The following is a 12,273-nucleotide window of genomic DNA, read 5'->3' as shown; positions in this document are numbered from 1 at the left end:
TAGGTGGAGATGAAAGAAAGGCTGGAATTGGACTGTGAGCCATCAGAAACAAAGATAAAGAGAGGTGTACAAATGTTTTCATGGCATGTGATGTCTGACCCTAAGCTTTGATGCTGATGAGATTTGTGCATTTGCACAGTAAAATCCTGATGAGAAGGGGGGCAGCCTGTGGACAGGTTTTAGAGAAAAAAAAACTGAATACACCATGACAAAATAAGTAGGTCACAGCGAAACACCTTCTACACTACATTAATCTGAAAATGGTACTGGAATCAGGCTAACATATTTCAAAACAACCGCAAGTCGTGAATTCAGTAGGCATCAATGGCAGGGTCTGTTAGGCTGCTCGTATCCGTCAGTCGGGTTCGGGTTATATTTTCATTTTTTGTCATCATGTCTGCACTGACCTGGAATGACACTGTCTACCCTCCTTTTCTCCAGTGATGTATTGTAGAGTGAGTCTGCTGGGCTGGTTTTGTCGTTGAACATTATACATGAATATTTTACTTGTATATGAACATGAATTCTCACAGGAGAAGTCCATTATGGCATCATTGTTTATTAGGTCACAGGGTCTTTAAGTCCCAAAAACAACAGTATCCCCACTGTTCCTGGTTTATAAACTTGCTAGGTGCTGGGCAGATGATATGTAAAGTTAAAAAAAAAAGAACAACTTTGTGCCCTTTTTATTATTGTTTACTTTAATTACTCTTGAGGATGGTGTTTAGTGCCCATTTGGCTCCTCATCTTCTATTATCCAAAGTATTTTCTGAGCTATCCTTGTTGCATCTTTATCAGGCTAACACTTATAATCTCAAACATCCATATCAGTCAGGAGTCAGCCCAAAGTTAGCTGGCTAACCCAAAATTCTAGCATGATGAGCCAGTGACCTGAGCAACAGTGTAGCCAGAAGATCAAAATGACATGTCAAACCTGATGCAGAATGAGGTCGTCTTCTGGAAACAGCTCTTCGCAAAACTCACAAGGCAGCATGATATCTATTTAAAAAAAAAACAAACGTTTTAATCATTAACACACTGACAACATAATGATTTCAAAGTATTCTAGTCAACATTAATTTACCTGTTTGATCGTGGTCCTGGACTGCACTGGACACGCTTGTCCCTGTAGTTAAATGTTTGTAGTTGTTGTTGGACAGAGACAGTTGAGAGTTTACAGAGGTGTCAGAGGGCTTCCCAATGTTGTGGTCCCAGATATCACTCCACAGGTTGCCCTCCATACCTCCAGCCACTGATTCTCCATCACTCTGCAGGCTGAGAGCCAACATGTAGTCCAAGCCTGATGAATCCTCATCCTGTGTCTGATTGCTATATGGCCACGCACTGCTGCTATTCAGAAAATCACTCTGCCCCATCACTTAAAAACAAAAAAAAAATTATAAGGTCACTTGAGAAAACAATTACAGCTGCAAATAGCAGCACAACAACCGTGTCTACAATTTCAGTAATGGCAGAAAGAAATCTTTCAATGTTTTACAGTCAGCTCCATTTAATATTTTTTGCCAAACCTCGATGATACAGCCAAACCTTTTTGACCATATTAGTGATCATCTTACAAAGATTGCTTTACATTAGGGAAACATTGACATTTGCAGTAAGATATTCTTGTGTGATTAACAATTACGCCAAGACATGCTGGTGATACTACAAGAGTTGGAAGCCTAAGGGTACCCTGTGGAAACATAATCAGTAGGTAATTTATAAAACTCACAATGACTGAATGATGAAGTACTCCTTGGTGCAATACTCTTCCAGTCTACTAAGTCCTGAGCGCCCCTTGCAGAGTTATAAACTCTAGGGTCAAATGTCTGGGGAAAGGCCTGTTCTGCTGCACTGATGTTGGTGTTCTTGGGGCCTCTTTCTTGGGCTCTTATCATGTTTCGGATGGAGTGGGCTTCAAACCATGGCCCTGGAGACTGTGGTTCTGCTGGACTGTGGCTCATCCTGCTGTTGTTCCTCTCTTGGGGCGGTGTGAGGCTGCCACATAAGACTGGATGCACAGCTTTTTCCCTCAGCATTACATTGCATTTGCAGAGTGGGCAGGGCTCGGTGCGTGTACCGCAATAATCCTCATGCTCTTTGGACTGACTGAAAACAAGTTCCAATTCACAATACTGGCACGGAACCAGTCGCAGAGAACATTCAGAGCTCTGCATTAGACAGTGATTGTGAAGAAGCACAATTAGAAGATTAATCAAACTGTTTAAATAATAGAGTTATAAAGGGGCAATGCATAAGTTCTTAAATACCTGGTGAAGATCAATATGATTCTTCTCAATCTTCAAACCACACTTGCATGTAATCTAAAAGAAAAGTCAAAGTTCTAAGTGAAACCATCCAGTCTGAGCCTAATGTTTCTCTCTTGAGACATGAGAATTTGACTTTATTACCCATCAAACAGGCCATTTGTTTTAAAATACAAGAGGTGCCCCAGTGCTGTAAATTCACATAAGACAGTCAAGAATTACCACAACAGACTGAGTCCAGTGTTTCCCTGTAAGATACTGTCACTGTTAAAAAATGGCAGTTTTGCTCCTGAAACATAAAAATCATAAAAGTCACAGGTTCAGCCCAGTTTCACTTCAGTTTACTGGCTTCTGGGTTTGACTGGAATTAACAACTGTCAGACTTAATGATTAGTTTCTCCAGGCTAACCAGATAATCACTTTTTTTCCAACCTTTGAACATTGGGCCTATGGTAAAAGCAGGTGACCTTTTTTACAGATATTATGGTAAAGTGTGCTGGTCAGTTTACCTGTGTATGCTCCCGCTGCTTGTGCTCTTTGAGGTCCGAACGGGGCACAGGCTCCTGGCACACATCACACAGTGCGATGTTTCTTTGACAGTGGATCTCATGAGTAGTAAAATTAGCCTCTGGAATGTCATGTTTGCTTAAAAAAATGATAATAATAAAAACCTGTTTTCACCACCATATCAAATTGACTGACTACTTAACGTAACCTGTTATTCATACTTACCAATTGCCACAGAACTGTGTATTTTCATCTGCCATGACTTTACGGAGTTCCTACAAAAACAGCTATATGAATCATTGGAGTTAATGTACAGAGTACAGGTAGCTACCGGCGCCGCTAGCTGGTGAAACTGGCTGACAGGTCTTTCGGTTTGCTCACCCAGTGTTTCCAGGCAGGCAGCTAACGTTAGCCAACAACAGCGGCCTGGATCAACTAGGAGACCCCTTAATCAACAAGTATCTTGAAGCACCTCAAAAAAAGGTTGGACAGCGTTAGCTGTGTTACCTTTAGCGATGCAGCTTAACAATAAATACTCAACTGTAACCACTCCACAGCGTTGACTTAACAACTAACTAACTTCATATGCTCTTTAGGAGGTACTAGCTACCAAGTCAGGAAGCTAATGTAACGTCGAGATCTTGGGGGGGTGTTGCTGCCCGGTCTCGCTGAAACTAATACAGCCGTTTTGAAATTACCGTTTGTCAATTAATTCACTTATTAACATATAACCAAAAAAGACACTCGGAAATGACAGCTAAGTACTCGGCGATAGCAAGAAAAACTGTTCGTCTCCTCCTTGCTGTCTATAATAGGAAGATTTTCGCCCTGAGTCAAGTCTCTCAGGCTATGTACGTACTGTCCACGCTGCCGCATTTAACATGAGCAAAAACCAAATCAAATTCCACCGTAGCACCTTAAAATACTACAGCTAGTATCGGTGCACTAAAGAAAACAGTGACCTGGGTTCATAAAGGGCGTACATGTTACAGAGGTTAGGAATTCAAGGGAAGCATAAGTCCTACCTCAGGGCAAAGTGGCCCTGTAAGTTCTCCAGGCTCGTTTTTTGATTGGTTGAATAAACACCGTGCATTCATAAAATCGTCTCGGGTGACACCACTGCTTCTAGTTTCGAACCGATATCAACAACAAAAAAATGTATCAAGATGTCAAAAATATATCCACTATTAGGACTATAGAAGCTGTCAACGTACAGACTCATTTGCAACAAAATTAAATATTTTCACCCATGTTCATTAAGTATATAATAAATATATAAACTCAAAAGTACACTCAATTGTTCATGGAGGTGACCAGTTTTTATTGACTGTTTCATTTGTAGTTTGTGCTGCTGTTGAACTGTTCTGCATTAAAGGGGGTTTTGTTGTTTGAGCCTCACTGATATAAATGGAGTGGACAAAATAACAGAAACACCTCAGCATGAAAGCTTTTTTACCCCAAATTGATCATACAGTTGACTCAACACTTCTAACAGGCTTTCAGTAAAAATTGAAAATGATCACCATCATTAGGAAGAATTTATAGCAGGGCTGTTGCATTAAACTGCATTATATTTAGATAGTTGTACCTAATAAGCTGCCAAATTAGTATATTTAAGTAATAATAATAACTGATGCGTTCATCTGAGCTGCACAGGTCTGCTGTCTTCCAGACATTCAGGACACACAAAATGAAACTCAACTGTCAATTTTCCTTTCATTGTTTATTGAGTTTTGATCTACAAATACTGTGATATCAGACATTTTCATTTTTGTAAGGCACAGTTTTGTTCAAATAAAACACTGATGCATTTACAGCAAATGTTGGGACACAGCACATACATCCTTGCACCTCCTCAGTCAAAATGACCACCCAATATTTGGATCAGTGTTGTAAATACATGCTATTTTTGAAAACTCATTTCAAAGCCCTTGTTGCTTATTTGAAAAGGAAAAACAACCATTAATTTTACAACGTAATAATAAATGTAACTCCATGCCAAACACTTAAAAGCACAGTTGTGATTAAAAGCACAGTTGTGATTAAAAGCAATACATTTTAAAATGTGACAGGACTGAAAGAAAAGACTAACTGTATATTTAAAAAAAAAAAAATCTTTAAAAGATCTCAGTCTCACAAGAAATATATTGATATGCCCATAGATAATTAACTACATGGTTCTGGCTTGATTTATTGCTTTTAAACCAAGCAACGTGAGGGCCTAAAAGTGAACACATGGCAGTTCAAGTGAATTAAACATTTTCTTCCATATTGCTTTCAATTAGTATGAGAAATGTAATTAATGAAAACCTGTAAATTATAAAATGAACGCTCCACTGCACCTATTCATATCAGTTTATTGCTCGTGATACATTAAATCATATAACAGCTCTTACCTGGTAACATGATTGTCTGGTATGTGTGTAGGAAAAACATTAAGCAAGTTATGGACCATTTCCCTTGCTCAAACAAAACAATCATCAGGAATATGAGCTGCATCAGTTTTAAAAAAAACGGCCGTACAAACAGCCCTGCTGATGTAGCCCGAGTGAAGCACAAGGAGTGACTATGCCCCACGACTAATAAAGATTTCTGTCAAAAAACTACATACATCTCAGGTCACTCATAATGCATTGGGGCAATGGTTAGTCATCTGTTTTCCAATCCAAGGGGAAAAAAATGTCATTAGTATTTAAAAAGGACCAGCATTCACGATCAATCTGAACCACAGAAATTAACTAAAATTACAGTAAATCTAAATGTTCACAGACTATTTTGCTGGTAATTGGATGATTTCTACTATACAACTCCTTTAAAGGGTCATTACACAATCTTTAAGTGGCTATTAATAAAACATTTAAAGCAGATTAAAAGCATCATCACTGTAAGCACTAGATGTTACTATTTTAAATCAAGAAAACAGCCCAAAAACGTGCAAAACAATACTGCATGACCAAAGGAGCTATAATGCAGTCAACGGTGGTGGAGTTTTCTGTGAGCAAGATTTAGAACAAAGGTATCTGACAATATTGTCTATCATTGCATTGCTTTATATGTAAATGTGTCAAAAAGCAAGTCACAGGAAGCAAGTTATCACACCTGGGATATCAAATACACAACCAGCTTGTGACAGTGAGCTATATAATGTAGGTGCATTTTAGTTCCTGCCTTCATGCACTGTTCCATGTCAATACTTTTCTTGCCTGTTTATTATTATTTTCTACTTTACACCTATGACCAACATTTTTAAGAAAAAAGACAAAATTTGAATGTTTGGTCTGTCGATGTAATTATAGTAGCTAAGTATTAAGAAAATTTGGCCTATCAATGACTAAAAATATTGTAGACTATCAGAACACAATACACCAACCTCTGTAAGGGAAAAAGTTGGTTTTTCCATTTTAACCTCCAAATGTCCTTGGTCCAATATAAAATTCAGTAGGTTTCTCTAGGTTTCACAACCACAGGCTTGCGAAAAAATACTCTTCTACACTATATATGACCTAGAGTGGCAAGTATATTTTCAAAGACAACAACAACAACAACAACAACAACATAAAAGGAAAAATACAGTACAACCGTTCAGGAAATGAAATGAAGAAGGCACAGATCTCAAGATTTGAGACATGAAGTCAGAGGTAGCAAAGATCACGGAGAGGGACAACAGAGAAAATGAAAATGTAAATAAACAAAAAAAAAGCTGATACTTGATGAAATGTCTATCTGTCCTTGGAGCCAAGCTTCTCGATCAAATCCTGCAGGGGAGCAAGCTCTCGCCTGTCAATAAGGTTGAACTCCTACAAGCGAGAGAGAGAGAAAAAAAAAAACATCAAATTGCTGACTTATAAACTGTTAACAGTTCATAATAGGAATCTTTCATATAACAATGAAATGTTTAGGTCAGCTAACTTATGTTGGTGCAACTACGCACGTAGAATAAAACCATTTATCACATCACACATGTCAAAAATCATCCTGCCAGGTCAGATTCACTTCAGCCAATGTTAAACATATAATCTGGAAATTTGCTGGATTTCCCTCTTTGTTCAAGTAATGACTTAATGGCTTTCATGCATAGCTTTCTGTTGGAAAAGATCCATCCTGACTCTGTTAAAGCATGACAGGATTGTTGCACACAGGCTGGCCACAATGCTTGTATAATAAATGGCACCTGGCATAGATGTGATTAGGCACTGCAGGGCATTACATACAGAGTAGGAACCAAGAGATTTAATTCCCACTAGAGCCATAAAAACGTTACTGGTTCCTCAGCAGGCAAACTGCTGGAGCAATGTTTATGGAAAATTTACTGTGGGCTCCTTTTCGGACACTATATAAGTCGAAGCATATATGGATTTACAATGCACAACTGAATGGGGCTTCAGATACACAGCAGTGATTAAAACCCATTATTGCAGTTGGATAATGTGACCTGGACAAAGAAAATGAAGTGCTTGAAGGAGGTGTTGAGGTGGGCCTCCTCCTGCAGCTGCATCACAGAGTCAAAATGTTGGTGGTAGATGTGAGCGTAAACCCTGAACAGACGCTTCAGGATGGTTTTGGCCACAGACATGAAGTTCTTGGGGAAGGGAACGCCTGTGGGACAAAAGGAAACAAGTCTTTCAGCCTACATCAAAGGGGTACTACGCTTATTAAGAAGCTGTACTCTCAGCTTATTTGCCTAATTTCAATTCTAGTGCCTTTAAAGTTGGCAGCAGCGATATCCTTCCACCTGCAGAAAGTTACAGATCCAAAAACTGAAAACAAGTTAAAATAACATTTTGATAAATCACTTTTATTGACCAAGTATGTTACACACACAAGGTGCAGAACTGAGGCAGCCTTCTGCAGCGTCAACTCACTTGACGGGTTCAACGTGGGGTTCAGTGTCTTGCCCAAGGACACTTTGACATGTGAACTGGGTAGAACAGGAATCAAACCGCCAACCTTCCGGTTGGGGGAACAGCCACTCTACCTCCTACATTTGAGTTCATGACTGAAGAGTAGCTGTCAGAATGACAGACACTTCGTACAGTATCTTCCCTGGTGACACTGTCAATCCTGTGCGGCAGCTAACTTCATTTCTGGTTCTCATCTTGGGGCGTTTCGCATTGAGTCTTGTCTTCAGCATGCGACACTGAAATCAGGTGACTGTCACTGTGGAATGAAAATAGAGTACTATTTTTAAGTACTCTATTTTTATTCCCATTATCAGATTTCAATGAGCACTCCTTTGTCTGCCTGCATTGTTTACTGCCTGTTATACTTCTCATTTTGCACTGTTTGCACTGGCTGTTGCTTGTTAATACTGCTCATTATTTTTGTTATACTACACAGCCTTATGCTGGTTTACTATTTACTTGCCCCTTGCATGGGGATATGTAGGTACACATTGAGAGCCGATGTACCAGAGTCAAATTGCTTGTGTGTCTGACACACCTGGCCAATAAAGCAGATTCTGATTCTGTCTTGGGACAGTTAACATTATACTGTTTTGCCTTGCCTGTATGTCTAGGATCATTGCTATATTTATGGTTCTAAAATTAGGTGACTGTTTATAAAAAGGGCAATGAGTCTTTTTATTACAGAAAGACAATGTAAACAACCTGAATGTAACAGAAAAACATTTGTCAACTCTGCCTGGGAGAAGAGACTAAATAAAAGCAGTGTATACAGCTGCTTTATCTGCCAGAGAACAAGATAAAAAAAAAAAACTTTTAAAAGGTTAAACTTAAGTTAATATCATCATAAAATTCTTAAACTGAAACTTTGCTTGTCAAACGACTGAAAAGAAATCAGCAAGCACAAAAACTCACCAATCTTGGAGGGAAAAAGTGTCTCATCATCCAGCTGATCCTGCACCCAGGTCATCAGGTAGTCGATGTACTTGGGTGCAGAGCATTTGATAGGCTTCTTAATATTAGTGCCATCAGCCCAATGATACTCATATCTGCAGAGAACAAAAAGTGAACTAATTAAGGAGATGATGAAAATTAGTCATTGTCAAAATAAAAAGAGTAGAAGGCGGAAATGCAAAAGTGTCTACAGTAGGCATTCTTAATAGCAGCTACTTCAACAGGAAGTGAACTGCAGCCTCTTTCTCCTGATTAGTCTTGACATGAGAAAGGACAGAGGAAGTGCCAAATCTAGAATCTAACAGCTTCTACAGAAACCACAAGCAAAGTTTAATTCCTGTTTTTCCTCGTGACATTCAAATAATGTATTTCAATTTCATTTACTTTAACAGTCTCAACCATTCCGACTTGTTAATTTTGATTCTAATTATTCACATGTATAACATTCCTTAAAGCTTTACACATGTAGGCTTTGTGTGACACACTTGTCATCTCAGCAAACATGTGTAAAGTTCCTTCTTTCCTAAAATTAAGTAAATGCTTACGTCAGCCCTAATATTTCCCTTATTTCACTGCAACTGGCCAGATGACATCTACCCCTTTTTTTGCACTGTTCATTGCATCATAGTACGATATGTTTTAGCTAACACATATTATAGTTACATACATGCGTTGGGAGTCAAGCCTCTGAGTAAATGCTAATGTACTATGGCTTCAGACCCTTCACTTTTTGCACACTTTGTATTGTACACTAAATTTTAAATGGATACATTTGATTGGAGTCTGTGACAAACTGAATTATTTAGGCAGAGTTTAGAAAATTACACACCATTTCCTTGCTGAGTGCTCATGAGTAGTACCTGGAGCATAGTTTCTTTTTGAGCAATAGTTGAAACATAGATCAGGGTAAGGTTATACAGCCATTTCTAAAGCGGTGAGCTTGTGACAGCCTGTTTATAGTTTGCCAGTCAGCATTTAAAGGACTAACAGTATGAGGGGAAGAAAAAAAAAAAAACTCTCTCCTCTGACGATTCAGAAATTAAACTCTTTGGGCAGAACTGCCAGCACTATATGTGGCCTATTTGGATACAGGTTAGAAACATGTCAAGGATAATTAAAGCTAACAGGATGCACCTGACCAGAGCACTGTGTGTGTGACAACACACAAACACACACACACTTCTGTACAGAAAGAGATTTCAGTTTTTAATACATTTGCAAACATTTCTAAAAATATCACTTTATTCCATTCCATTATTGGGTGTAGATTTATGGTCAAAGACATCAGTTTTCACAAAGTGGAGGAGTCCATATAGTCTCTGAAGCTACGGTTTGAAAGATTCCAACATCTACTTAACATATTCTCTGCCCAGAAACTGACTATCCAGCCACTGGACCTTAAAGATACTGTACATAAGCATTTCATCTAAATTCATTTGACAGTGCTATGATTCACAATACAACTATATTTTTGTTATGTCACATAAGAAAACAAGATAACTCCACCAGCATAGTGCCATAGCAAATGAGTTGAATACTACTTTGTTTTACATATATACTTGTCTAACATCAACTTTTTAGAAATTTGTTCCCACTTCCTTTTATCATGATTAAATCTAAGAAATGTCACAATGTTTGCTGTGAAATGAATCAGGCTGAAAGACTGTGCTCAAAAAGGAGAATGTTTGCCATTACCTCGGTCCAGCAGACATCACAGAGCAGCTGGTCTCAGTGCAGAACTCAGTGATGGTGCCATACAGCATGTTGATTTGGTTGAAGAAATCCACCGCTGAAAGAGAGAGTAAACAGTAAAATTTTGTTTTCTAGAAACAATGTTCATAACAGTAATGAAACAATATTAATATTTTACAACTGTTTTTGATGGGCAACTTTAAGTAAGCACTATCTACAGCCACAAATGAAAACATTTACCCAGACATTGAGTTGTTTTTCCCAGCTCAATGTTTGTGCAATTGCATGGTGTTTACATTTGGCATTACATATTTTGCATATCCTGTACTTATACTCTATAAACAGTTTGTTGTGTTCATATACTTACTGTTGACAGCAATCCACTCATTAAGATCCTCTCCCTCTGGCAGCATGACAGCCTGCCTCAGGTTCCCACTGCCCAGTGTGGCCTCAGCATGTTTGAGCAGCTCATACTGATGGGACCCCTCTGGGATGTTTTTCTTGGGCTTGAAAGTCTTAGATGAGCGACTGCCACTGCAAAGAAACAAAAACAGAGCTAAGCAACTGTCTGTACATGAGGGAAGACAAACATTTTAAAGGGCCTGTCGATGCTGATGCTTCTCTCAGGTCTTTACATGTGATGATCCTTTGTTTCTGCAATCAGCAGCTATAAGATGGCTTTATGGTAAACATCGATCATGTTGATGCTGAAACGAAACTCGTGGCAGATAGCCTCGTGCCAACGTCCAACCCTAAAGACTTGTGTTGGTCTGCCTTCTGTGCCATATAGCTAAATGTAGCTGTGGTGATTACCCACACGGTGCCACAGACGGGATTTAACAAAATTCGCTGTAAACAAAGAACAGTTAATTACACACTGCACAACCTTTAGTTAGCAAACTCCCATGGAGGTTAACACGGAAGTGTACGGATGGCGACTAATGTTAACATGCCTGGTTTTATATTAGTACCTGACAGGGTGATAATATAAACAAATTTAGCAAACCAAAAGCAAACTAGCGTTAATCACCAAGCTAACAAAGTTAGCATACAACGTTAACTAACTAGCTAATTAAAAAAAGTTGCAACTAGCGAGTGCTGGGGAACTACGCTATAAATAAGCATTTCACATATGTGACAACAGTAACTCTACGTAGAAAAATCGGTTAATTTTGCCCTACAGTTATTTGGATTACAACTGAGACAGCAGGTTTGTTTTCTATAACGGTCTTATTGTAACAGTTAACATTACTTCCCTCGGTCGAAATTCGTAGAAGCGTAGCTAACATTAACCACAAGCTCCGACTGTAACTTTGCAAACGACCGCTGACTTTACTTACAACAGGAAGCTCATCTTCAAGAAGCTGTCGTTGGAGAAACTCGATTAAAAGTTCTAACCCTGGATTAGTAAACAGAAATATGTTGAACAATAACACACTGCAAACCACTTGTATACACTGCCTGCCAACAGTGTCGTCTACGTTAACATGAACAACTACTTCTTGTTCTGGTTCTTGCGCCTTCTTGTTCTGGTTTGCGCTGCTTCTTCTTCTTGTTCTGGTTCTTGCGCTGCTTCTTCTTCTTGTTCTAGTTCTTGCGCTGCTTCTTCTTCTTGCGCTGCTTTCTTCTTCTTATAATTTAACAGCAGTAGGTAACCAACGTATTAAGAGCATTGCCGCCTCCTTCTGCTTCAAAGTGTAGATCAGCGTTCCTGTTCTACTCATTAACCCAGTCTGTCCTAAATAATAAAGCAAACATCTGCTCAAGCCACTTGATATTTCCAAAATGATTTGTAATTTAAACTCCTGAATCCTAGCACTTCTAAGTTCTTCCTTCATTGCTGCATCTCCTGTACATATTGCGGACAGTCCAAATTAATATGTTACTGTCTCCTCCTTATAATCCACTTGGGTGTCTGCCTATTGTTTTAAGTATGTAGTTATTGTTTTAAG

The 12,273-nt window shown here is 38.8% G+C and overlaps 2 protein-coding genes across 9 annotated transcripts in view; both read right to left on the bottom strand.

The window, feature by feature from the left end:
- trafd1 (TRAF-type zinc finger domain containing 1) overlaps window positions 1-3,905 on the bottom strand; it is a 7,907-nt gene extending 4,002 nt beyond the window's left edge. For 2 of the 8 annotated variants that reach the window (XM_020602563.1, XM_020602564.1), the window contains exons 1-7: window positions 3,800-3,905; window positions 3,000-3,049; window positions 2,777-2,912; window positions 2,271-2,324; window positions 1,733-2,171; window positions 1,085-1,378; window positions 935-999 (exon numbers count right to left, since the gene is read on the bottom strand). In XM_020602563.1, coding sequence (XP_020458219.1) covers window positions 935-999; window positions 1,085-1,378; window positions 1,733-2,171; window positions 2,271-2,324; window positions 2,777-2,912; window positions 3,000-3,049; window positions 3,800-3,871 — 1,110 coding nt within the window. In that variant the 5' untranslated portion in view covers window positions 3,872-3,905. The other 6 variants (XM_020602566.1, XM_020602567.1, XM_020602570.1 and 3 more) reach the window with 6 other exon arrangements.
- A 2,398-nt stretch (window positions 3,906-6,303) lies between these two features.
- Window positions 6,304-11,850, bottom strand: mob1a (MOB kinase activator 1A). The gene is made up of 6 exons (XM_020602554.1): window positions 11,662-11,850; window positions 10,689-10,855; window positions 10,325-10,418; window positions 8,591-8,724; window positions 7,207-7,370; window positions 6,304-6,571 (listed from the first exon to the last, which is right to left on the bottom strand). The coding sequence occupies exons 1-6, from the start codon at window positions 11,673-11,675 to the stop codon at window positions 6,494-6,496; spliced, it is 651 nt and encodes a 216-aa protein (XP_020458210.1). The 5' UTR covers window positions 11,676-11,850; the 3' UTR covers window positions 6,304-6,493.
- Window positions 11,851-12,273: the final 423 nt, after the last annotated feature.

This window comes from Monopterus albus, unplaced genomic scaffold (assembly GCF_001952655.1).
Source record: "Monopterus albus unplaced genomic scaffold, M_albus_1.0 scaffold56.1, whole genome shotgun sequence".
Classification (NCBI taxonomy): Eukaryota; Metazoa; Chordata; class Actinopteri; order Synbranchiformes; family Synbranchidae; genus Monopterus; species Monopterus albus.
The sequence above is the reverse complement of the archived record's forward strand: the minus strand, read 5'-3'. Positions and strand labels throughout refer to the sequence as shown.

Bases quoted from the DNA above. Each gene is read 5' to 3' on its own strand.
- mob1a (XM_020602554.1), bottom strand. The intron at 8,725-10,324 runs GTAATGGCAAAC...TGTTCTCTGCAG, and splicing joins GTGATGTCTGCTGGACCGAG to ATATGAGTATCATTGGGCTG. The intron at 6,572-7,206 runs GTCACATTATCC...TCTCGCTTGTAG, and splicing joins ACTTCATTTTCTTTGTCCAG to GAGTTCAACCTTATTGACAG.